Source organism: Chionomys nivalis, chromosome 4 (genome assembly GCF_950005125.1).
Source record: "Chionomys nivalis chromosome 4, mChiNiv1.1, whole genome shotgun sequence".
Lineage (NCBI taxonomy): Eukaryota > Metazoa > Chordata > Mammalia > Rodentia > Cricetidae > Chionomys > Chionomys nivalis.
The window spans coordinates 98,404,905-98,431,384 of record NC_080089.1 but is presented as its reverse complement, the minus strand read 5'-3'; the positions used below and the strand labels follow the sequence as shown (position 1 = coordinate 98,431,384).

General features: G+C 45.2%; 1 protein-coding gene across 1 annotated transcript in view; it reads left to right on the top strand.

The window, feature by feature from the left end:
• Ephb1 (EPH receptor B1) overlaps nucleotides 1-26,480 on the top strand; it is a 432,751-nt gene that overhangs the window by 394,862 nt on the left and 11,409 nt on the right. Inside the window, exon 13 of the mRNA XM_057767268.1 lies at nucleotides 22,487-22,636. Coding sequence (XP_057623251.1) covers nucleotides 22,487-22,636 — 150 coding nt within the window. The remainder of the gene's footprint in view (nucleotides 1-22,486; nucleotides 22,637-26,480) is intronic.

Sequence of the window (26,480 nt, the reverse complement as noted above, 5' to 3'; positions counted from 1 at the left end):
TTTTATCCCCCTCACAATGTATTTAATACTTACAAGATAGAGAGAAAGCAGAAAGTTATCTCAAAGGCAATCTTCCTGCAAGCTTTCCAGGAGAAATCCCCCTCCCTCTACATTGTGTTGTAGCTCTTAAAGAAGTTGCTTCTAGCCCAGCATGGTGGTATATACTTTTAATTCCAACACACTGGAGACAGTGGAGACCGAAGCAAGCAGAGCATGGGTTCAAGGACAACCTGGATTATGGAAGGAAATTACAGAACTCTGGCCACGACCTGTTTCCCTCAGAAAGAGCAGTATTTGTGGCTTTGTCCAGGGGCCCTGGCCCAGCTTTTTCTCCTAGTCTCTGTTCCTGGAAGTTTTACATCTAAATCATTACTTCTCCCTTTTTGATGTGGCTTCCCCCTTGAGGCCACTTTCAGAGTGATTTCTAGCTCTTCTTTCAGTCTCTTGGCTTGGGAATCAGCTCCGTCTCCTGGGTAGGTGGGAAAATGGAGAGGAATGAAGACAAGCAAAGAAAAGATGGGGAAACCCTTTAATTGCAGGCAGAATCAACCAGAGCCCCAGTTCCCTGGACATTCTTCTCTGGCATTAATTAATTGGAGGGAAGAATAATTCAAATGTCATTCTGCCCCGTGCTCTGTCACTCAAATAATTCTTTCCTGGGCGGTTCTTGCCTCCTCCTCTTCCCTCTGATCCCTCCCTGGGTCACTCTGCCAGCAGATGCACAGATAGGGACAGCAGGGCCTAACTGGAATGCCCTTTTGAAAAAGACTCGGCGTAATTATTCTTAGCAGGCTTTGTATATTATTAGCTGGGGTGGGACCAGTATAGAATTTCAGAGCCTGAGCTGGTCAGTATCCGGGGCTGGTCAGGTTTCTCATCCAGTGCCCCTCTCTGCTCTAGGCCAGTGGGTATGTAGTGTGCACAAGCTGGTATGCAGAGCCAGGACCCCAAATGTATGTGATCACATGGGAGTTCAGCTTCTCCTAGTCTCTTCGCAGCTAACACAGGGGCATCACCTAACATGTGCAAAGCCTCACAGGTACAGTTCTGACACAGGTCCTCAAGTTCCATTCCAAGTCAAAGGAGGGGTGAAGAGGGGCGAGCTCAGGCAGAGAGTGCTTGTCTCACAAATGTGAGGACCCAGGTTAGATCCCAGATCCCATGTAAAAAGGCAACACATTCTGGCACATATCTCCAATCCCAGTGCTGGGGAGGAAGAGGCAAGAGCATCTTTGGGGCTCAATTTCCAGCCATTCTGGCCTAATTGGTGTCAAAATAGATGAATGATGTTCCTGACAATGACACTCAAGGTCATTCTATGATCTACACACACACACACAGGCACATACACCAGTACATGTGAACCAACACAAATGCATACATACATTTATATATACTCACATGCATACAAAAATAAACATTCAATGACTATATAATTCATTGTATAACTGTATACAGTATACTGTATAACTGTTCGGTATGCTCATGGAGACTATCAAGGATGTATCAGTGAATCATGTGTGGAATTCCTTGACTGAGACCCAGAGATGAGAAGGAGTTGACTAGGGTACCATCTAGAGGTGGACAATCATCTTGTTCAACAAGTGTAAAGTATGTGGGAGTGAGGATATGTGGAGCCTCTGTGCAAGTACCAGTGAGAAGAAACAGCTGTCCTGTGGAAAGAGCCAAAGGGAACCCTGGGAGGAATGAATGCAGAGATGAATCAATATGGATGTGGGAACATTGTGTGAACAGTCCAAAGTGGGTCATAGTGGTTTAACTCCAACCATTGGACCCTGGAGTCAGGCTAAGACGTGAAAAACTAGACATAGGCTTCATGAGTCTAGAATGAAGGGACCAGCCTGGGTGTGTGCAGATAAATAGAGGATGGACTGTGTAACTCCCACATGGAGGGGCATGGTTTCATCTCAGCTGAGGTCCCACAGAGTCTGCCAATAAATCCATGAAGCAGTCAATCAAGGGTTTCTTGCAAGAAGTGAGGACTTACACTAGAGAAGATATTTAGATATTATATTTAAAATGTTGTTTGGCAATAGTAGGATCCTATCTTTTCCTTGTTGGATGTTTAGTGTAAGTGTGGAGCCCCGGGTATAGGGAGCATGCCATTCAGCTGTGAAAAGAGAATTATGAAGTAGACCCTTGGGTAGAAATGAGCATACAATAGACATTTTTCAGATGCTGGAGTGGCTGGATGGAAATATGGACAAGCTGAAAATGGTTCAGGGACCAAAGGTTTTGTAAAAAAGGAAGATGGTGTTGTGTGGAGCTGCGGGCTGGTGTTCCTGCCACCCAGCTCCCGGCCGCCTGGCTAGCTTATGCCCTGAAATAACAACACACAAACTGTATTCTTTTAAACACTGCCTGGCCCATTATATCTAGCCTCTTCTAGGCTAATTCTCACGTATTAATTTAGCCCATTTCTAATAATCTGCGTAGCACCACTAACTGTGCTTACCGGGAAAGATTCAGCATGTCTGACCTGGCGGCTGGCTGCATCGCGTCTGACTCTGAGAGGAGCTGCCCTGCATCTGAGCTCACTTCCTTTTCCTCCCAGCATTCTGTTCTGTTTACTCTACCCACCTATGTTCTAACCTATGAGGGCCAAGCAGTTTCTTGATTAATTAACCAATGACCTTCCTCCATCAAGATGGTCTGGTCAGAAAAAGATAGAAAGCATCTGTGTGTTTCCTGGGTGTTTGGCTAGTTCAGCTAAAGTTGGGGAGTGTGAGTGAAGAGTTTTGCCCTCTCAGCTAGGGGATCCCTTATCAGAACTGTGCCCCTTCCAAAAGAAATCAGGGAGTTCTTGCCCCCACACTCATGCATATACTTAAAATGCATCCTTATTTAGAAATTGGATTTTAGTGAATATGGATCAAGTGATGGTGAAATCAAATTGGGAAAGCGGCCCCTGCATCTGATAGGAAAGAAGAGACTTACAGACCCAGGGAAATGATAGCTGCCGGACAGAGGAGCAGACAGAGAGGAATGACGTGTCCGTAAGCCAAGGAGTGTCAAGCATTGTCAATAAACACTGGAAACTAGAGAAGGCAGCGTTTCAGAACGAGCAAGATCCAACTGACACTCTCATTTCAGACGTCCTGCCTTCAGGACAGGGAGACAATGAATTCTACTGTTATAAGCCACACAGTTTGGAGAACTGTGTTAGGACAGCTGGGTTAAATCAATATAGGTCCCAAGAGAGGAACTCTATCCTCAGACAGGTGCGCAGTGAGTGAGCAGTCAGACTGTGAAGGATGGGAATGGCATGCTCTAGGTGGAGGTTCTTGGAAACCCACCTGGAACTGACCTAGGAAAAGTGGGGGCTGAGCTCTCCTGGTTTCCTCTCTGTTGCTGTGATTAAAAAAAAATTCAAAAAACAAAACAAAACAAAAAAAACACCCTGGAAAAAGCAACTTAGGAGGAAAAAGGAGTTTATTATAGCTTTCAATTGTCGGTTACAGTCCATTGTTATGGGGAGGTGAAGGCAGGAACTTCAGAGAGCTAGTCACATCACACCCATAGTCAAGAGCAGAGAAAAATGTGTGCATTCATGTTTATGTGCTTGATCGTTCTCTGCACAATTTCTTCCCTCTTAAAGAAAAGTTCAGCCCATTCTCTGCCTAGGGACTGCCACAGTGGACTGGGTCTTATCATGTCAATTCACTTATTTAAGACTATGGCCCACGGATGTGCCCATAGGCGACCCAGCATAGGCAACTCCTCTTACAACTGTCTTCCCAGGTCATTCCCACATTGTGTCAAGTTGTTAATGTAAGCTAACCGTCACAGGGGCACTGAGCATCAAATTTACGGCTTCAGATTTAAAGAGGTGTGTGTGTGTGTGTGTTTGTGTGTGTGAAGGCATCCTTGCAGAAGCATGGACTTTAAAGTGCTATGTCCCAGTATGGTAAAAATTAGGGAGTTTCTCATATTTGGAAAGCCCTACCCAGCACAGAGACTGGGGAAGTCTTTGCAATCCCAACTTGCTCTTCAGAAGTTTTAAGCATTGTTAGTGATGTTGATATAGAAGCTAGGCTCCTTGTCCTAAGCAGCCAGCCTAAGAAGGGTCTCCAAGACCTGTCAGAGCTTGGCCTATGGACCTTTCCAGTACAGAGCCCCTTCACCCAGAAAGTTCGTGGGTCCCTTGAGTCTCTATATGGCACAGTGTTTATCCAAGAAAAGGGAACTAGGTCCTTGGATAGACGGAGTATTTGAAAATGCAGAGACAAGACTGTTCTGTTTTGTTTTTCCTAAAGAGCTTGATAGTTCAAGTCCAATACTGTCAAGGCTGAGCATAGTTTCCTTCCTCTGGGAAAGCAGAATTCAAATGCCTGAAGCCATAGTGGAGGCTCTCAGCTGGCTGGTTAACCAGCAATGAGGTAGAAGAGGGAGACGGAAAAGGGAGGGAGGAAAACCTGGAGTGCTGATCAAAGGCTCCACTGCAATCATTGCTGGCACTTCAGCTGCAGGGGGATATGCAGGATTTTAGACCTGAAGACTTCATTGTAATCCTCCCACAGAGCACTGGGGTAAACCGTTTCCTGGGTGAGATTGCAGCAAAAGCATCCGCATAGACTTCTCTTAATTCTGCTCTCTTAGAGAAGATGTGCCATCTGAGTATTTGATAAAAAGGGGGAAAAAAAAAAACCTAAGGCATAGCGAGAACTTCAGGTTCAAAGCTGTGGATTCTGCTCGCCAGGCCAAGCTGCTCACCTCTCCTCGTGGTCGGCTCTCATCTTTGCTAGCGGCAGACTTTCCCCCAGCTTTTTACACAGTTAGCAACAACTCTCTTTTCAAAGGACTCTGTAAAGTCACTTTATTCTCTGGTGGCCAAGGAGCCAAAGAGTATAGAGAAAGGAGGGGAGGGGGCTCAAGAGACAAGGGCCAAGGTGACCTCCTATTCATGAAGTCTCTGGGAGTTTTCTAATAAAATACAAAGCCAACATCCTCAGATGTCTGGAGCTGACCCCAGCAGACCCACACAGTGCTGTTATAAGCCGGAAGGAATGAGAGCAGCTCTGTCGGTCCTCACAGAGGCTGGGAGGGGTGCGTGTTTAGAGCATAAACCACAGGGTTCTGGCCACACCTTAGCCAGGAATGGTTTTAGAGCCCTGCCTGGGGGCCTCACCACTTTTGAAGGCTTCCGCACAGGGGAATAGTGTGGCTGTTTCACATGCTACCGTTCTATTACCTTTAAATTAAAATAAGTTTCTTATGATATTCTTAGTCTATAATAATTAATACTATTCAAAACTTATTTTAGTAAGAGAGTAGGTTCAGTCATTTAAAACACATCACTTGATCTTTATCTTTGCTGGGCTTGTGTGTGTGTTAACTTTGGATACTCATTACCACGATCATTTTCTTCAGTAATGAACACCTGAGCTCATTTTTTTTTCATTTTATATTTTCAAAACACTTCAAATCATGTGACGTAACAAATCCCAACATTGCTAACAAGAGACAATTCACTGTAGATCTAAGAATAGGTAGTTCTCAAAGGGGTCTGGGGACCCCCTCGGAAGTTCTAAGAACATAGTTGGATATTGAGTCAGAAAACATGGCGTGAGTGCTGGGACTCCCACTGGTAAGTAGGGTGGATTTACACTAAATCTATGAGACTCTACTCCATTATGTGTCAAAAGGAAAAAAAATAACGTATTATACCTAGTCTGTATATTATACAATGCAATCATTGTAAAGATCAGAGGAGAAGCAGGTTTGTGTGCTTTCCTGACCCCCAAAGTCCTGTAGCATGTTTTAAGAAATTATTATAAAAGCTGATGAAACAGGATCATTAGTAAAGGATTTCTGATCTCAGTTAAAAATGTGGACCTGATTGGGGGCAAAAATCAACCCCAGCAATATCGGTCATGCTAAAGCCAAATACAATTATCAACACGCCCGATTGTTTCCTTTAGCTAATCATGCGAGTGTGAATGTTCATATACAAAGTTATCCCAGACTTATATGACAGTGAGATGGCAAAACCCAGCTCTGCTACTAACATACTGTGTGATAGACCAGGTAGGGTATCTACTCCTTGGGCCTCAGTTTTCTAATCTGTAAAGAGGTAATAGAACACATGGGTGGTAGTGGTGGTGCACGCCTTTAGTCCTAGCACTCAGGAGGCAGAGGCAGGTGGATCTCTGATTTTGTGGCCAGCCTGGGCTACACAGAGAAACCCTGTGTTGGGGGGGGCATTTATTACTGTGAAAAGTACATGAATATGTATGTGAAATATGGATATCAAATACGTAAAGCATTCAGCAGAGAAGTGGCTCGCGGTAGATGCCAGATCAGTGTCCATCCCGCGGGCCTTACTCGAGGAATGGAAATACACACAGCCTGTTCTCCAGGGCCTGTCCTCAGTGCAGATTTACTCATCAGGGATTAGCAAATGACGACAGGGTACCAGGGCAGTGTCAGGTTTTCATGTCATCTTTTTCAGTGTTTGTACATCCAAGCTTTCTGACCATCAAAGAATAAAGCTTTCTCATAATGAGAAGACCCAGAGAAAAGATCAGGACACCTATTGAAAGGCTTTTATTTAGGGCTAAGAGAGGCAAGGTTAGTGGATTCAGACTCACCTCACTGTCCATTTTGATATTCCGTGAAGCAGAGGACACGGGGCACATGTTTGTTGTGTTACTTAAAGAGCCTAACCTGGGTTGGAATTTACTTTGGACCAAACAGATACCTATGGGATGTTCATACCCGCAGGACCTAGATTTCCAAGGAGAGGCAAAAAAACTGAGGTGCTTAAGGCTACAGAGACTCCCCAGAATGGCGGACTCTCAGGTGCACAGGTGGCCTGGGCTGTTGCTATTAGATCGTGAGTCTTCATTAAACCTCAATGTTCTCTCCCAAATGTACTTTCTCCCCATAGCTTCCATTATTTCGCTGTACATTTTCGCAGAAAATGAGGTTTATGTGAAATGTGTGTATGACCGTCTAGCAGAAATGCCCATGATAGGAAATTAGAGTCTGATCAGGCGCCTTCAGTAAGCTTGCACTCTATCTCAGCATATTATAGTTGCACTGTCAATATGACCATCTGAAGCAGGAAAAAGAGCTTTCAGGAAGATTGAAACTAAATGATCATGTTCAAACATCTACTCTAGTAAAGACCACGGGAAACGTGAGTCTGTCCACCTGTGAGATGGGGCCAGTGTTCTCTCTGTGTGATAGCATTGAACAGAATGGGACTGGCCGTGCTGCTGGTGTCAATGTCTACCCAGGACCCAGATCCTAACCTGAGTAACAGCACCCCCAACCCAGCTGCTGTAGGACCCAGATCCTAACCTGAGTAACAGCACCCCCAACCCAGCTACTATAGGACCCAGATCCTAACCTGAGTAACAGCACCCCCAACCCAGCTGCTGTAGGACCCAGATCCTAACCTGAGTAACAGCACCCCCAACTCAGCTGCTGTAGGACCCAGATCCTAACCTGAGTAACAGCACCCCCAACCCAGCTGCTGTAGGTCCCAGACCTGAGTAACAGCACCCCCCAACACGCACCTGCTGTTGGTAGTGTATCTTCACTGAAAGTGTCTTCACAAAAAGGCTTTTGCTGCTGTAGCGAGTCATTTTCTGAGGTTAATATTTCTGTCCCCTGTAGTACATTCACTGGGCACCGAAGAGATTCCACAGACTATGTTCACTGTCAAGGAGTTTTTAATCTGATTCCTGGGACATTTCCCCCCTTAGCTTTAGGAGCTTCAAAGAAGATGCTCTATTATATTTTATTCATTGTCTACATTTGAAGCCATAGAATTGTCTTGGGAATCTCCTCCTTGGTGTCTTTACAAACTCAACTCAAAAGGAAATGTCACTGTTTGGTAAAATAATTCCTTAAAATAGATCTTCAGTTGGCAAGGGAATTTTAGAAAACTTTTTGTTCAGATCAAATATTTTAGTGACTAAGAAGTCTGCATCATGGCAAAGTTTTTAATTTTGTTGGGACCACCCTTTACTACTGGTAAATAGTCTCTAAATCTGCTGTCTAACAGAGGTTACTTTTAATTTTTATGTTTCTTTAGCCTCTTCTAATCTGGAGTATTTTCCCCGTGTTTCTTTGTCTGTTATGACATTGTGGTATTGACCTTTTTTTTTTTTTTGAGACAAGGTTTCTCTGTAGCTTTGCTGCCTGTCCTGGTTCCAGGACATTGACATTTTTAAAGCACACTGTTGACTGAGGTTTCGGTCCTGCCCAGTTCCTGCAGTCGTTAAGTCCCAAAGAAATTACACAGAGGTCTATATCAATTATAAACTGATTGATCTAGTATCTCAGGCTTCTTATTAATTCTTATAACTTATATTAGCCCATAATTCTTGTCTATGTTAGCCATGCGGCTTGGTACCTTTTTTGGTGAGGCAGTCACATCTTGCTTCCTCTGTGTCTGGGTGATGATTGCAGCTTGAATCTTTCCTGTTCCCAGGATTCTGCTGTTCTCATTGCCCCACCTCTACTTCCTGCTTGGTTGCCCCGCCTCTAATTCCTGCCTGGCTACTGGCCAATCAGCATTTTATTAAAATACAATTGACAGGGTACAGACCATTGTTCCACAGCAGCACACACTCACTTTTTTAAATGAAACACTTGTCCTTTGGGGTTTTCCTGACATCTCTCATGGTTCCATTTTCTATGTTCTTGGCCATGATTCTATTCCAGCAATGTTGTGTCCTCCCTCTTTTATTGTATCTGGAGACATGTGATATCTGTCTGTCCTTCATTGGTGTTGCTAATTTTGATCACCTGTTCAAGGTTCTGTCTAATTCACCAATGTTTAGTTACATATTGTTCATATTGTATTTTTCTCTGTCAGCAGATATTATTAAGTCACATTGATATCCTGCTTCTCATCAAAAATTTCCTCCAATCTTAATATCCTTTGATAAATGTCATTAGACTCAATTTTTAATATTGACTGAACATTATCTTTAAAAAAAACACTATATAACCAGTCAGTACTTATAAGGAAATATTTGAATAGTTCGGTATATTAAACAAATGCTCCTCTTTTTTTTTTTTTTTTTGGAAATTCAACCTAACAATATTCTGGTGGCCATCATCTTGATTTGTTGCTTGGGAAGTCGTGGATAGACTTTTGATCAACACCTTGATTATTCTCATGCTTTTGATCCTTGCTCTGAACTATGATTCTTAAGACTTGAGCTTAGCCTATTCTTTACATGCTGCTCTCACCTTTTGTGTAAATTCGTCTATCAGTTAGTGACTTACCTGGGGATGGAAATGACAAGATGAAATGACAAACAGACATGCTTCTCTTTGCCTTACATACTGTTGGGTCCTCTCTTCCTGCTTCTCTGACTTCAAGCTACTCTATCCAAAGTTGGGATACCCTGTTGCCCTTCTATCATTGTGTCACTCAACCTTTGCCACAACCAGTATAATATAGCCCTTGAAGACCCATAAAGGTGAAAATGTGGTCTTGAATGATTCTGGAATGTTCTGATGAGATACAAAGAAATTCCAGGGTGAACAAAGCCATTAAGAATTGTCTTCTGGGTGCTGGGTCCCTGAAATACAGTAAGTATGAGTCCCCAGAGTCACATCCTCCTCTGGAGGAGATGTTTGAGTTCTCACAGAAGGTGTAGCTGCTGCACACAGCCTAAGAAGACCTCTCAACAGTTGGGAAGTCTCCATGTCTGATGAGCCACCAGGAGCACCCTGTAAAGAGCAAAGCCAGGGCTGCGAGAGCAGAGAATAAAGAGTCTCTTCTTCCCACTGTGAAAATTCCAACTGCCTTTGGGTCAGCTGTGTGTGAACCCATCCTGGGTTCACCTGTGGTTCACAGACGACGTGTAATTGTAGTTTGGTGTGCTTCTTTCCTAACTGCTATGTGTGAGTGTGTGTGCAAATATTTATTTGCATATTTATGATCTCTAAAATTGTTTTACATTATATACATTAGCCAATTCATTCAGAGTTTTTGTTATTCACATGTTATTAACCATGTATCTAGAACACAACTTTTCTCTGACTGCTTCTGTTAGTGACGGAAGCAATCTGGAGCTTAGTTTCTTAAGAAATAGGAAGCAGATCCTAAGGGGGATCATAAAGTTGAGACCAATCAGTGGGGACGTTTAAGTAGTATTATCAATGTCAGTATTGCTGGGAGGATCAACATAATGAGACAGGCTTCAAAACCCAGCCCTGCCTCCCCTGTGCCCTCAGAACTGCACTTATAATCTGATGCCCTTCCCCCAACCTATCCAGGAGCTCAAAAAAGCATCACCCATCTCCCAGGGTTCTTGATCAGCCACTGTACCCTCTTCTCCCAGAAGCTGACTTGACTTCTTCTTCTAACAAAATACTCATGAATTTTTGTGTGCTGCTCAGTAAATGTCTGTGGAATTGACTGAGGAAATAAAGTGTGGTAAATATCACAGGAGATTTGAGAAGCTAAGTAGAATAGCTAATGTAGAATGAAACAGAAGCCCATGAACCCTAGGTGCAATGTGTCTGCCCCAAAGGCTTCTGGATATTTCACAATGGAAGAAACACTCTGGTTTCTGTTATCCAACTCTGATAGCTGTTATAACCAGACCCTTTCATCAGACTTTTGATTAACGAAACCCACATACTCCCTGTCCCACATCTGGGAAGAAAGTAATCCCACAGTTGCAGCAAAAGAGGTTCAGTTGTTCAACTAGGAAGATAAATCTTTGTAAAGAAAGGAATTAGAAGTCTTCAGGATGCTATGTTTTTAAACCATTACAGTTTTAATTAAGCATGCATTTAAGGTTTAAAAAAATAGACAAAACCTTGCCTTCTTCTCCACAACTCTTAAAAGTGGTTAGTGTCAGTGCTTTTCATATGGCTCCTTCCTAACTATAGTCTGTGGGCTTGTGTGTGTGTAGAGAGGATGGTGTGTGTGTGTGTCTGTGTGTGTGTATACAATCTCTTAAAATTTAAATCATCTTCCCCTTGCTGGTTGTGAACATTCTTTGTCATTTACCCATGTATTATGAATATGCTTTATGCTCAAGGAGATTGCTTTTTGCTGTCTCTGCAGTTTGGTCTTCTGGCTTTTACTGGTATCTATCTATCTATCTATCTATCTATCTATCTATCTGTCTGTCTGTCTGTCTGTCTGTCTGTGTGTGTGTGTGTTGCATTTGTTTAACGATGTAGAGATGTGGTGCTTTGCCTTCCTAAGGTACCTGATTGGTCCAATAAAAAACTGTACGGCCAATAGCTAGGAAGTAGGGGGTTAGACATGGATGGAAGGCATTAAGTAGGAGGAGGAATCTAGGCTTAAGAAGGAGAAACAGGAGACAGAAAGGGAGACGTCCAGGGCCAGCCAGGCAGGCAGCTGCCAGCCAGCCAGACTCGGAAGAAGCAGGAAAAGTAGGACATACAGAATGAAAGGGTAAAAAGCCCTGAGGCAAAATGTAGATGAAGAGAAACAGGTTAATTTGAGTTAAAAAAAAAAAAAGGCCAAGAAACAAGCCTAAACTAAGACTGAACATTCATAATTAATAAGTTTCCTTATCATGATTTGGGAGCTGGTTGGTGACCCAAAAGATATCCTGCTACATAGATGCCTCTATACACACTCATGTCAGCCATTCTGTGGAATAATCTAAGCAAACTTGCTGGTCTAATCATTTTTGCACATCTACCAGAGAATAAGAAGTGTAGTGAAATGCTGTCTTCTAGACATGACATGGCTCTCACACTCATGAACTCATGGCACTGGTGGCTATCTGGATAAGATCAAGCCCATCAACATTCCACCATGGATGGGAGAGGGGCGTATGAGGTCCCACCCTCCTCTGAAGAGCTCTTGGCAGATAATGGTGCTGAGAGCTGAGGAGTCATTTTTCTTCCTGGGTATAGGCACCAGTGACTTGCTGTGATCCAGTAAATAGCTTCAAACCCATATATAAGCAAGTAACACTAATTAAACCTATTGGGTTATAAAAAATAAACAAGAGGGATACACATTAGGAAAAAAAGGTTTAGAGGTAGTTGGAGGGAGTTAGAGAGGAATAAGGATATATAGATGTATGAAATTGTCAAGAAATAAGTAAAACTTATTTAAAACTTTTTGCACATTTAAAATTTAAGGATTAAAATGTAAGGAATATTTACAAGAGAAATACAAACACCTATATAGGTTTTAGTCCATTTCTCTTTGTCATGTGTGTGCGTGCATGTGTGTGCTTGTGTGTGTGTGCATGCGTGCATGTGCGTGCATGTGTGTGTGTGTGTTGCTGAGAACCTCAGACCTCACACAATACGTGATGCCAACTAGATACTCTTCACTGAGCTATATCCCAGGCACACTCCCCTATCGGGTCTTTTATTTGCTTGCTTGCTTGTTTGTTTGTTTTAAACTGGGTCACTAAGTTCCCCAGACTAGTCTTGAACTTGGGATATTCCTGCTTCATCCTCCTGAAGAACTAAGGATTGCAGGCTTGTGCCCTTGGTCCCAGCTCCCTCTCTTTATTATTTTCACTCCCATTCTAACTTTGTGAAATACTCCCCCGCCACGCCCACATGGTTTTTTTTTTTTCTTTTCTTTTTTTTTTTTTGTACTGGGGATGGAATCCAGAGTCTCTGACGTTCAATACATATTATTTTAGTCAAATGCTGTTCCTTGATCTATATCCCAACCCTTTTCTGAACTCTTAGTCAGTGTATTACATATATTATAACTCTTTACTCTTGGACATTTCCTTATGTATTATTTCCATATTACGGATAAGGATATATTCAAATATTCCTCTGGCATTCCCCATACTTAATAATTTAACACAGATAAAATACTCTTATCTAATCTGTTATCCATATTTTCATTTAACTTACTTCACCAATGTCTTCCTACGCATTTCTTTTCCCCCTTGTACTGGGATCAGTATGTCATTAGTTCATATTTACTTCTTCTCCATCAGGAATGCTTTCATGATGTTGTTTCTTAATGCTACTGATGTTTTAAATAGTATTTTAAAGAATATTATTCATGTACTTCATTTATTACTGTGTGCATGTGCCTGTGCATGAATGCCCTGGTATATGTGTGGCGGTCAGAGGACAATTTTAGGGAATCAGTTCACCCCCAGGACTGAACTGACTCCTTGGGTTTGGCAGTGAGTGCCTTTACCCTCTGAGCCATCTTCTTGGCCCTCATTTGCGTATTTTTAATGGGATCTCCTTGGTTCAGGTTTGCCTTATAGCTTCTCATGATGGGATTTAGGTTATTCATTATATGGTATGCAAATGAAGTGTGTCTCTCCCAGGGCATCGCATCTGTACCTAGTAGCCATCCTACAGATTTGCAGATTTTAAATCTAGCTAGAAGTTCATTTTCCAAATCCTTTTGCCATGGTTGCGATAAGCCCGTTTCCAATTCCCCTTCCTCACCCAGGACATCATTGATCCCCTTCACTTATTCTCAACCTGCACATTGAGCGTGTTAATTCTTTATGGGGGGGTAGGGAGGGAGGGTGAGAGGGGGCGATTTTTGGAGACAGTCAGGGCCCTGCAGTCTGAGAATGTAATGCATTCTATTTCTTCCCTTGTATGAGTCAAAACCTACTACTCTCCCTCCTCACATAATTCCTCATGTCTGCATTTATCTTCCCTTCCTTCCCATTATCCAAACACAGCGTAGGAGGGGAGGTTTCAGTGCCCCCACCACCTTTCATCAGGTATGTACCCTGGGTAGCTTCATTGCCAGGGTCTATAAATCAAGATTCAGAATATCTGATTCAGTTCACAGCACTGGCGTGGAAGGCATCCAGGAAGAAGCTGGCCTCCCTAGGTGGCCTTGGGCATGACTCCACCCCATTCTCCCCAGCCATTGCTCACTGCCTAAAGAGGAAGACAGGAGACTCAGGGAACAGGAGTCCTGCTCGGAAGCAGGTGGAGCAGCCTCAGTAGCACACTTGCTGGCTCTTCTGCCAGCACCAGCTAACAGCTCCTCGTGCACCCCTCGGAGATAATTAAGCATTATTATCCCCATTGGCAGGTGGAGACAGTAAGATGGAGCGGTTAAGTGACTTGGTTATAACTGCTGGTTTGTTTGAGAGAGAAGCCATGCCAAGAAGGGGCTGCTGCTCAGGAGGTCAGAATAAGCTGTCTAGTGTGAACAATTGTTTCCGATCAGCTTTTGGGGTAGAAATAAAAAAGGAGATCCGAGGCGTGGTTCGTGGACATTGGTAAGGCGTCAGAGAATGCAATGCGAATAAAAATAGATCTACTTTTCCTGTCAATGTAAGTTATTATCAGCCCATCTCAGTTGCTTATATTCCATGAATAGGAGGGAAAATACTAGAGGCCATAGTAAGCTTGGTAAGCCCAACAGATCAAACTCTACAGTTTTCTGCAAGGCTGGGCAGAAGAAGTCTCTAGGATGTAGAGCAGAGGTATCTTAGATCCCTTGTTTTATCGAGAGCAGTGGTTCTCAATCTTCCTAATGCTGCGACCCTTTAATATATAGTTTCTCATGTCGTGGTGACCCCCCAACCATAAAATTATTTTGTTGCTACTTTATAACTGTAATTTTAGAATTATAATGTAAATATCTGATGAGACCCCTAGGGGGTCACAACCCCACAGGTTGAGAGCCACTAATCTAGAGGCAGAGAAGCCTCCAGCTCTTCTGCTCACCGTCAGACAGAAGCCCTGCCAAGTGCAGGGCTGTAGGAGGGGCACTTCAGTGATAGACAGCAGAAAGACCCAGTGCCCTCCACACGCAGAGGTAGAACTGGAATAGAATGGGAGGGATGCGGAGTGTTATGGGGGAAACACAAATCTGGAGGTAGGAGGATGTAGCTAGAGCTCCCAAGAAGCTGTGGACAAGTTGGGGTTTGGAGGTGCAGCAAATGGTCTGTCTGCAGATAGTGAGGGGCTGTGGCTACTTCCAGGGGGCTGGAGCTGGGGAGAGCAGCAGGGATCAAATGGGTTAGTTGAGCTCCAGGAGGAAACTCAGTCCCTGCAGGATCTGAGAAGCAGCAATGACAGTGGCTAGGACGTACCGGTGAGCAGGGAACCTCTTTTCAACCTTGCCTGTTCCCTGCTTCCTGATCCTCCACACCCACCTGCCATCTAAAGGGCCTAGAGGCTCATGGTCCCTGACCACTAAATGAGGGTGTTTGGTTTCCACAGCAAGGGAATCCAGACCTGCTTACTAGATCCCTGATGGATGTCTAGATCCCTCCCTGGGTTATCAGTAAACATTCTATCTGTGAAGGCAAAATGCAGAGAATCTAGATCTCTTTCATCCCGTTGACCCAAGATGGCCCTTCAGAATCACTGACAGCAGGCCCCAGCTTTAGGGTCCCATACAGAAGAGTACCTGCCTACATCACCGTCCCTGAGCCCACACTGCTGGCTTCCCTGGACGGTGCCCTCTTCAGGGCAGAAGCCAAGTTTCTTCCTTCTGTTCTACTGATCCAGGCCAGCAGGAAGGCAGTAGTAACCTATGTGCTTGTCAAATGAATGACGACAGCTTTGGACCTGTTTACCCCTCATCTCTCCATTCTTTATTTTTAATTGTAAACTCAAGAAGTGCTGAATGATGGGAGATAATAATGATCGAGCAGCGGGGGCTGTTTTGGGGGTGGGTAATAAAAGCCAGCTGTTTTCCTGTCACTGGGCTGCAGAGAAATGACTTCTGTTTCATCTGTTACATTCGGAACTGGGATTTTTTCCCCCAGTCGGAAACGTCACCAAGTGGCCTTTCTGTTCTTCACACATGAAATACACACTATCACTCGCATATTTTTAGTTAATTTATGTCCAAATAGGCCTTTCTCTAGCTGCTGGGAAATGATGTTTGGGCTGCAATTACCTTTTGCTGCATCTTGCAGAAGGGCTTCGGCACGCACAAAGCTCAGGGGAGAGGCAGCCGGGAGCCCACCGACTGTAAATCTTTTCATTTGTAGTTATTCAAATCACATATTTTATTACTTGTATGAAATACATTGTGTCATTCATTTTGCAGGCACAGCTAATGCTTCAAGAAAAGCTTTGAAAAACATTCTGTTTAGAAACAATTTCTTCTGCAGTCACCAAGGCCGGGTGTCTTTTTCTGGATTGTCTTTTCTCCCAGCCTTCTCTTTGGCTGCTTGTGTGTGTTATTTGCAAGACAAATGAGAACACCCTCCCAGAAGCTCGCCTGTCCCAGCAGCCAGCCCACAGCTCATTGAGTCCTTCTTCTCTGTATGTTGCATTATAATCCTTAGCAGGGAAATAAACTGCAGTGTCTCTAACAAGAGCCTGACTTCTAGAATGAAGGTGGCAGCGGGGCCAGATGAGCTCCCTCCAAAGGTGGAGAGACCTTTCCCCTGCAAATTCCGGCCATCCTAGGGAAGCCCCTCTTTGTTACTTAGGTTCAGTTGCAATTCAACAGCCAGGAGGCGCTGTTTCCTCTGGCTGTTAGGAGCTGGGAGGGAGCAGAGGCCTTTAAGCAGAAACTTCCTGTCCTCGACTGATTCTTGTCTTATCTAGGGGGAAAAAAAAATCATTTGACTTGTTAGGCTGAGGAAAATGGATTGGTGTGCTTGCCAGCACCTTTGAAACCGGCAATTCATTCTGAAATATTCTACTTATTTAGCCCTTAGGCTCTCTTCAGATCTTTTGGGCCAAAGTAGCAGACTCAGGAACAGAAGGGGGTGTGCCACATAGATGTGCTCTGGAGACAGGACCCATCTGCGCCCCGACTTGTCGACACAAGTCTGCACAAAGCTGTTTTCATGGGTAGCTGCTTCATCCAGGCTGGTCATCACCAGTCAGGATGGTCACTGCCCCAAGGGGTGTGTTCAATCTGCCCACTCTAGAGTGACTCTCGACATGCAAGGCAAGTTTGCCCTCTGTCCCTCTTTCAGCATCTTAAGACCTTGTGAGAGTTAGTGCAGTATTAGCAAATGCATGTTATGCATGCATAGCCACCTGTTCCCACGCCCACTGCAGACATTGCTAACCAAGGCTGACACCCCCTTCTGTGGTCTCAGAGGCAACTCATGTCTACATGGTAGAACCACCTACCAGTGATTCCATTCCTCTTCAGATTCCTGTTAAACCTACCCATCTCTGGACACCACTTCCAGAAATTAACTGTTCCAGCTTATAAAGACGATAAATACTTCCCCTGAGCAGTTACAGTGAGCAGACAAACTTGAGAACTACTGGGCTAGGCCACCTGGGCGTGGAGAGGAGTGTGGGCTTTGCCTTCACTGTTGGTATGTCTTGCATGGCCCTCTTGGCTGAAGTTGCCACTAGGTTTGGGGACTCTGCTGCATGCTAGAGAAGAGCCCTCCATGGTGTGGACCGTGGTTGGGTCTGATAAACGTCTGTGAGGAAATATTACAGGGGCCCAAGATTAATTAAGCTTCGGTATGAAGTATCAGCAGAACCCTCCCTCATCCCCGAGTCCCACCGCTCTCTAATGGCAGTGTCTTGTCAGAGCTTGCCACCCGTGAGATCGGAGCAGTGACTCACAACAGCTGTGTGTAGTTCACGCAGGGGCTCTCTGCAGTGGCTGGAAGGAAGGAGAATTTCAATAAATAGACTTTAAATCACAGGAATTCGGTGTCTCAATTGTGCAGTCTGCAAGGCCAAGGTTCCCATTTAGTCAGGGCCAAGCTCCATCTGAAGGCCACAGAGAGGAATCTCCTCTGCTCTCGTTCCTAGATGCCGCCTGTCCCCTTATGTGGTCATCCGCATCTCTGTCTCCTCCGTCTTCACAGGGTGACCACCCCTTTGTGCTGCCATATACGAGCATGACCTTCCTATAAAGAAGCCAGCTTTGCATTTAGGGACAGTTCCAATGCAGGTGACCTCATCTTAACTTGGTTATATCCCCTGGACCCTAATGTCACAATGACTGGTTAGAGGGTGGACATATCTTCTTGTGGGTGACATGGCCTAACTCATAACTCTTGGTAGGTCCTTGTTTAATGATAACAATAACATGCTTCCTGGGCAATACACCTGGCCCCTTAAAATTTCCATATATTTTCTATACTATAAACCGTCTGGGGCCATGGGCTTATGAAATTCAGATTCACTGTGTGACATTCTTGTCATATACCTATCACTCCCAAACCCTAAGAGCGGTCTGCGCTCTGATTCAGTACTCTGTGAACAAACCTATGACCACCATGGTCGATATTCGTTAGTGCCTGGATTCCTCTACAGTCCCAAACAGACTGTGTTTCACAGAATATGGTGGAGAGAGCTATGCTGACCATGCCAGTCACCCAGAAACTTTTCTAAGATGAAGATTCATCAGAGGATTAGTCCTGAGACCAGAGTGGGGCCTAGGAATGGATTAGTGGACAAAGGGTGTGCACTGTCCTTATCCTCATTGTGACAAGACAATGTGACTAAGTGGCCACAGGGATAAGCTTTGCTTCTTGAGGTAGAAGTTGAGTTTCCTCACTACCACGTCCCCAGGGAAGGACATGGGACAGAGTGGGTACTGTATAAATGCCTGTCTTGTGGGACCTAATTGGAGGAAGTTGGCCACTGGAAATTGTTCCTTACCCTGGCCCCTTCCTGTGAACCTCCCGCTCTGTTTCCTGCCTGCCATGAAGTGGCTGTTCTCTTGGCTTCTCCTCACCATCAGAGATCAACAGCTCTAAAGCTCTGAGCCAGAATAAACAATCCCTCTGGGAACTTGTTTCTCTCGGGTATTTGGTCACAGCAAAGAGGAACAGGACTATTATATCATTGTCTGCAGAGCACAGACCTGCGCTCTCAGCATCCCTGGGGAAGCGAGTCAGGGTACTGTGCAAAGCCTGGTCCAGAGTCAAGTGTCTCTTTAGTCTTTCTCTGTCCACAGGATGCTGATTTCTTTCTAGTGAACCTGTCCATTCTTCAGCACAACAAGAATTCTTTGGTGTTACCCACCATCCAATAGAGGAAGTTACCGTTCATCTGTGCCCCTTTCTGAATGCCTACAATGGAGAGTAAGGGACCCTGGCAACACTTTGCAGACATGTGGATGCACTGACCTTGGCTTCTGGTCCAGATTTCCTCTTATAGCAGTAAGACCTTCCTGGCTTGTGCACACTTCGCCTGCTGCAGGATTGTCCACCTCCCTTTCTCTTTGGTCCCCTGCTGGGGCTGGTCAGCATCTTCTAACCTAATAGATTTCCTGTCCCATAATTGGAGACAAGTTAAGTAATCATAACCATCACTGTAATTACCGATGAGCATCAGAAATCAATGTCGCCTGTGTGGTGTTTTTAAAAATAGAAGGGAAATGCAAGATCTTCAGGAGGGCAGGCACCCACCGCATGCTTCCCTAACTTTATGTTTCCCTTTGTTTTGCCTCAGAGGTCAGTGCATCCCTGGTTTTTCAGCCAAGGAGAAGCGCTAGCCACGACAAGCTGCCACTGACTTGTCCAGGGTGGCTCTTCTGGAAGGCTCAGGCACCTGCTGAGAAGGAGGGAGTCGCGGTGACAGGCCAAACTCCATGTTCAGTGAAGCCCAACAGTACAAGGTGGCAGGAGGACTCGAGGCTCCCCGCCAGTGGGCCTGGCACTGCCACTTTACATGCAAGAGGGAGCAACTCAACAGCTGTCGCTGATGGCCCCTGGGGTCTGCTCCAGATTTGGCAGAGGAGGACTCTTCCAGACTCCCAAACCATCTCTTTGAAATTCAGAACTACTCTTTCATCCCTCACTCCTCCCCAACAAACATACACAAAAGATAAGCCCCTCCCCCATGGACAAGATAAGCAAGTCCCAAGTCCCGTTTACTTATGGACTCTTTCTACCTAGTCTCTCTCTCTCTCTCTCTCTCTCTCTCTCTCTCTCTCTCTCTCTCTCTCTCTCTCTCTGTCTCTCTCTGTCTCTCTCTCTCTCACACACACACACACATACACACAATCATTTCTCTCTCTGTCTCTCTCTGTGTGTCTCTCTGTGTCTCTCTCTGTCTCTGTGTCTCTCTCTCACACACACAGACACACACACTTCCCGCTCTCTCTTACCACACTTAACTCAGGGGTTGTCTACAGTACGTTTTAAGGCAGGGTCTGTTATTGTCCTAGAGCTCACCAAGTAGGCTAGACTGGTCAGCCATGAGCCCCGGGCATATGCCAGTCTCCAGTATTGGTTTTACAAGCACCCACTACCACATCTGGCCTTCTTTATATTGGTTCTGGGGATCAAACTTGTTTTTGTAAGAGAAACACTTTACTGCCCAACCTATTGCCCTGGCCCAACCCAAGTATTTTGAAAAAACAAGCCCACTTTTTTCTTTGGAGAAGCCCAGGCTAACTCATGATGTTGCAACGGCCCCTCCCTCATGGGCAACATAGAACAAGGGTCTCTGAGCTACCACCTGCTGACATTTTTACGTTTGGCAGTTATTGGTTCATCAGATGAATTTTCTACTTCTCTTCCCAGTCATGGGTACCATATTGCTAAAGCCAGTAAATGCATTCATGTTTTGGGGATGGTGAGGACAGAGCATCCCTTGCAGGGCAGCCTAAACCCATCTTCAAGACATTTGTCATGTTTCTGGCATTTGAGCTGAGGACATCTCCCACCACAAAAGCCTGCCAGAATCCCCAGGGGAAATCAGGAGTGTCTTCCTTGCAGAGCATGGGCCATGTGCTTGGGGAGGTCCAGGCCAGGCGACCTTTATTCCTCCCAGCCCTGGAGAGGAAACCAGACAAAAATGCATTGTGTTGTCTACTGTTTCTTCCCCCCAGCTTGTAGGTTAACCATTTAAACACCTTTGAGGCATTTCTGCTAAACTCCACCATAGATTTTGGTGATTCGGATAGATTGTAAGAGTGCCCAGTATAAAAGTTAGCCCCTACAGCTGAAGCATGAGTCCTGGGAGAAAAGAAAGTGGGCTTTTTTGCTCCCTGGTGTAGCCTCCCTTGCCTGATTCCCTTAGTTTCAGGGATATGGAGCCATTCACTGCTTAGGCACAGAACGGTGCTGTGAGGTGAGATACTGGTGTTTGGGATGATGAGTAGAGAAAGAGGATCACATTGTCCTAGGAAAGGATGAGTTTGGGTGACAGCTTGACGTAGCTCACATTAACACAAAGTCAGTTGGTGTGTGTGCAAGACAAGACACACTTAGTGCTTTCTGTCCCACTCCCACCACACTCTGCTTCCTTCTGAGGATTCTGAGGAATCTCTGGTCTTGGCTAGACTAGACTGCTTGAGCCTTTTCCTGCTTTTGGTCTGGATTTCCCTTCCACAGCAAGTCTGTCTGGTCAATGACTCGCTCTCTAGTGAAAATACCAGTTAACACACAGGCAGTGTGGCATCAGACCTATAGGAAGAGGAACTGCTTATGACACATGAGGACCAAACTCTACAGGTGCTCGTGACCAGGTGCCCAGAGAGGTTGGGTATTTGGTCTGGTCACATAGCCAGAAAAAGCCAGTTCTGGTGTCCAAACAGGTACCCCAATTTTCAGAACCCCTACAGTTAACCTCCATCCTTACCCTCCTCCTTTTTCAATTGCATTAAATACATTTTGAGTTTCTGGTCTGCCTCCCCATTATCTCTGCACCATGATGAAGTTTGTATGCTCTCTGGACAGCTCGTCTCTGAAATCCCAGGTCTTCCTCAAAGAGGGCCCATAAAGAGCAGATGCTGTTTGCTCATGCGCTGGCTAAGTGATGTTTGGCAAAGATGGATTTCAGCTCTTAGGTTAGCAGTGCTGACCAGGTCTAGAGGCCAGCTAAAGGCTAAATAGAAAACAGATTTATACACATCCAGCATAGTTCTCAGGATAAGAAAGAGGTAACACAAACAAACAAACAAACAAACAAACAAACAAACAGATCAGCCATTTGAGAACAGGATCTCCTATCTCCCAGATGCCAGCTTCTGCTGAGGAACTGCTGGGGTGGCCAGCAAACAGACAGACCAGGGCCCCCTCACACCCAGTGCAACCCAGGGCTGTAAGCAGGACGTGGAGCTAGGAAATCCTTCCCTCAGGGATCGAGCACAATGCGAACAGGGGCAGAGATACAGCTGGGGTGACTTTTTGGTAGGAGGGTCCCCAGAGCTTATGCCTCAGCTCTCCTTTAGGTTCATTGTGTTTCCTCTTGATCCAAGTCTGTGGTGTTTACATTGACACGAGACAATGACAACCATTGGGTAGCCAATCTGATGTGGTGCTAGTGAGTTTAGAATGGTTGTACCTCTCCTCCCACCACCTTACCCGGCACGAGTGGTAGAAATCAGTGCAGGGTATCAGGATGGGGTGATGGAATCTCATCGTTGCCATCCCCTTCATGTGTGAAGTGCCCATGGGGCTACTAAAGGCCCCATTGGTCCTCTGAAGCTCCTCTAAGTAGACCTCCCTCAATGTTTCTTGTTGATCGGTCACGGAGTTTCTTGGCTGTCCCGATTCGCAGGCTGAAACAATGCAGGGTGTGGTGTGGAGTAAGATGTACCTTTTTTCGTTTCACTTATTTGGACCAACTTTGGTTTCTCCTTCTTCAGGGAGGAAAGATCCCTGTGAGATGGACAGCTCCAGAGGCTATCGCCTACCGCAAGTTTACGTCAGCCAGCGATGTCTGGAGCTATGGGATTGTCATGTGGGAAGTCATGTCATTTGGAGAGAGACCCTACTGGGATATGTCCAATCAAGATGTAAGTATCAGCCACTCTAACTGTTGTAAACACTCATCCAAGTAGACCTCATGCTGTGAGTGCCAAGGTTTCCATGTTTCTGTAACTTTTACCCTCAGCTTAAAGAGAGGCAGTGTAAGGAGCCCTTCTTCCCTGAGAACCCAGTCTTGTTTGGCCTGTGCTAATATCAGCAAAGAAGATCCTGAAAAAGAGTCCCAAGGTGGCCAACTTCAGGCTGTAGACATAGGACCCCTGTCTATGGAGAGGCCATCAACCTCCCTCCAGGCTGCACTCCACAAAGAGGATGAGAATGGAAGGAAGAAGCCACTAAAGATGCTCTAAGTGGAGACATTTGGGTGATGTTCTTTCAAATGGGAAATTTGCTTCCTAGTAAAGAACAATGAAAGTTTTGAAGGTACTTGGGTCTGATAAGATTCCAATCAAAAGTCTTGCCTGGATTTTAATGCCACCTTTGACCTGAGATATTTCCTCCCAGATCACTCCTTCCCTGTGTTTCAAATGCCCACTCTCTGCTTGGTGCCCAGAAACTTGCAACTTGCAAAGCCTGCATGTGTGTCTCCTGTTTCCCCTTCCCACCTTCATAGGGACAATTCTTTTCTTTCCAAGGTTCTAGACTGGAGGGGACAGGGCTGTCCCTAGTATAGATCCAATTCATTCGGCTCCTACAGTCACACTGTAAGCACGTCTATGCCTTGGTGGCCTCTGAGGCACTCTTCATCATGTGAAAGCTGCCCCCAGACAGTCTTTATGGGTTTTCTCAGAAGACAGAGAAAGGTGGTAGTTTCCCAGCAAAATTATAAGAAAAGGACCTAGGGTGATTGTGGAATGGTATTTGGTGCTGGTGTGTGCAAAGTCCTTCAGTTCAGAGCCGACGAAATGACAACGTCCTTAACCGGGTCCTGATGCCAACCGTGTGGCATCTAGGTCCTCCTCTATTATCTGTGATTAGGCACGCCTTGCCTCTGTTCCTGTAGTGTGTCCAATCAGTAAGTGCTGGAGCTGACAGGCACTAGGCTGCTTTTATGAAATTGGCTGCACACAGCTTCCATCTATACTGTCTAAGTGAAAACTGCTCGCCAGACAAAGCAGACCCATCTTGTCCCCACCCAGAGACCTTAATCCGATAAAGAACAATTCAGCTCACATAGAATGGATTACAAAACCAACAAGCGAGATTTGACACTTGAGATATTCTCAGGCAATGCATTCACCTGTGCTGGAAATAAATGGAGGTTTCTGACATTGGGTTTCGAGAATTCCCCAATCATTCATTCAACACAGTCAGCTCATGCTAATGGCAACCAAAGCACCGCACTTGCTGATCCTCCTCTTGAAGGGTTTGCAGTCCAGTGGCATCTATGGAGGGTTTGGGGAGCCTTTAGGATGAGGGAGGAAGCTTTCTGGATATTTGATGTTTGAGTAGAGACTCAGAGGGAATGTGAACATCTGCAAAATAGTCAATAATTCTCATTTTGCTGTATTTTCCCAAAATAAAGCCTCTAAGCCTTGTCCCAAGTGCAATTCTGCTTCTAATGGGAACAGGAGGTGACATCATGCTCATTCAGAAAGCCCCTGGGACCTGGCCTGGGGGAGAGTCAGGAGGGGCTCCCCGAGGCTGGGCTACAGTCACACTCATCAGAGAGCAGGGAGGTGGCGGCGGTGAAGGATTTTACAGATGACAATTGAAAAGGCTTGAAGGAAGAGAATTGCAGAGGCAAGTCGGAGTGCTGGTAATTGGGCTTCTGGAGCCCAGGAAGGTCTTTGAACATGTACAGAGAGTTTGTCAGCCAGAGAGAGCAGCTTGGAACTTGTGCTGCTTGGATCTGATTGACAGAGATAATGAGAGTGACATTGTCTGTGGAGAGGAGCTGCAGTTTCACGGAAACATCAGAGCTCAACTTAACCCACTCTGCCCTGGTTCCTGTGCTGCACTCCGCTGCTCCACTTCACTCTTCCCAGTTCAGGGTCGAGTAGGTACCGCCTGCCTCCTGCTTGCTAACAGGAAATAGGAATTTGGGCACAGCAAGAACTCAAGCCAGAACTTGAGGGAAGGACTTTGCTCACTTTCCATAGAGGCTACAGTCCCCTCATATAGCACCAGAAAATGCTTGGGACTTCCTACAGGCTCCTGGGTCCAATCAACCACACACCCACCATCTCTGGGCTCATGTGCACACAGCGAGTCCCTCTCTGAGCTCAACATTTTGGTTAGGCCCTAGGGTGTTTAGTCATACTGGACTGCAGACTACATAGTGAACTCAGACTAAATTGCCTAGACTGTTTCTCATATCCACCCCAGCACCTCCCTCTGTCTTCCCCCTTGAAGTGCTGTCTGATCTTGCTCTAATATCCACTCTTTTGAGACAGGGTTTCTCTGTGTAACCCTAGCTGTCTTGGAACTCACTCTGCTCTGTAGACCAGTCTGACCTTGAACTCCACTCTTCTTAATATTCATAGACCTCACCCTGCTATGAGCTAAGGAAGGGACTTAGAAGTCCTCCCAATAGATCTTCATTCCTGTTAGGTAAAATATCTCGGGCCCTGGCCTTAGGCCAAGTCTTCCCATACAATCCAAATGGCCTCTTGTATTTGTCACAGTCAGACATGTAGGCTAAGTGTTTCTCCACACTACTCTCCATATCTGTAAGTGAGGTGGGGTAGCAGAGAATCATCCCCAAGTCCTAATAGAGGTCTAGCAATGTCTTTGATCTAATGGTACTGTAATAATAACCATGAGTTATATGCACTCCACAAATTTATAGAAGTTCTAAATCCTTAAAAAGAGAATAAAAATCTCCCCAGGAAAATCACCTCAAAGATGAGCCCCAGCAGGCGAATGCTCCCCAAACACCAGTGGATGACCAAGGCATCTTTTTCCTCGAAGCTGGGAGTTGTGTTAGTCAGCTCTCCATTCCTGTAACAAAATACCTGAGAGAAATGATTTTACAAAAGAAAACGTTTATTTTATTTTTATTTTAGGCATGTCATTCACAGTTGGTTGACTTCATGGCTTTGAGGACTTTGTGAGATGGAACATTACGGTGGTGTGACATGTAGCAGAGGAAGATGGTCATCAGCTAGCAGAGTCAGGAAGCAAAAGAAAGGGAAAGAGAAGGCAGGCTGTCAATATCCCATTCGAGGGCATGTCTTCAGTGATGTACGCTTTCTCTAGCTAGGTGACACTTCCTGAAGTAACGTTATGCCATCTCCCTGTAGCACCATAGGCTACTGAACAAGCCTTGAACACATGACCATTGCAGACATATCTAAATCATAAGAAGAGTATTACAGTTTGGATGTGAAATGTCTCTCAGATGTACATGTGTTTTCGCACTTAGCTTCCAGCTAGTGGCTCTATTTTTGGAGAGTATTGAAGTTTTAAGAGCTGAGGCCTCGCTAAAGGAAGCAGCTCGCTAGGAAACAGGACTTGAAGGTCATAAACAACTTTCCTTCTGGCCCAAACTCTCTGCTTCCTGGTTGGTACTATGTTTCAAGCAGGTACCAAGCAACAGCTGACCTTGCTCTCTGTCATGGCTTCTTTGCCAAGGTGGACCCGAACTCCATGAACCTGTAAGCCACAATGGTTCCTCGCTGCCTTAAGTTGCTTCTGTCCACTCTCAGCCATGAGAAATGTAGCTCATACAAAGTATAAAGACTTGAGAAGCATCAGTGCTTGGGTATCAACTTGGGTAATAGCAACAGAATCATCTAGAAGAAAGAACTGATGAAGTAAGTATGAATATGGGAAGAGAGTTCCCATGGTCATCCTCTATGGGAAGAGGCAATCAACGCGATATAGCCCCAATGTGCTTGATGATTTCAAACACTACCTTCCTAGACTTCC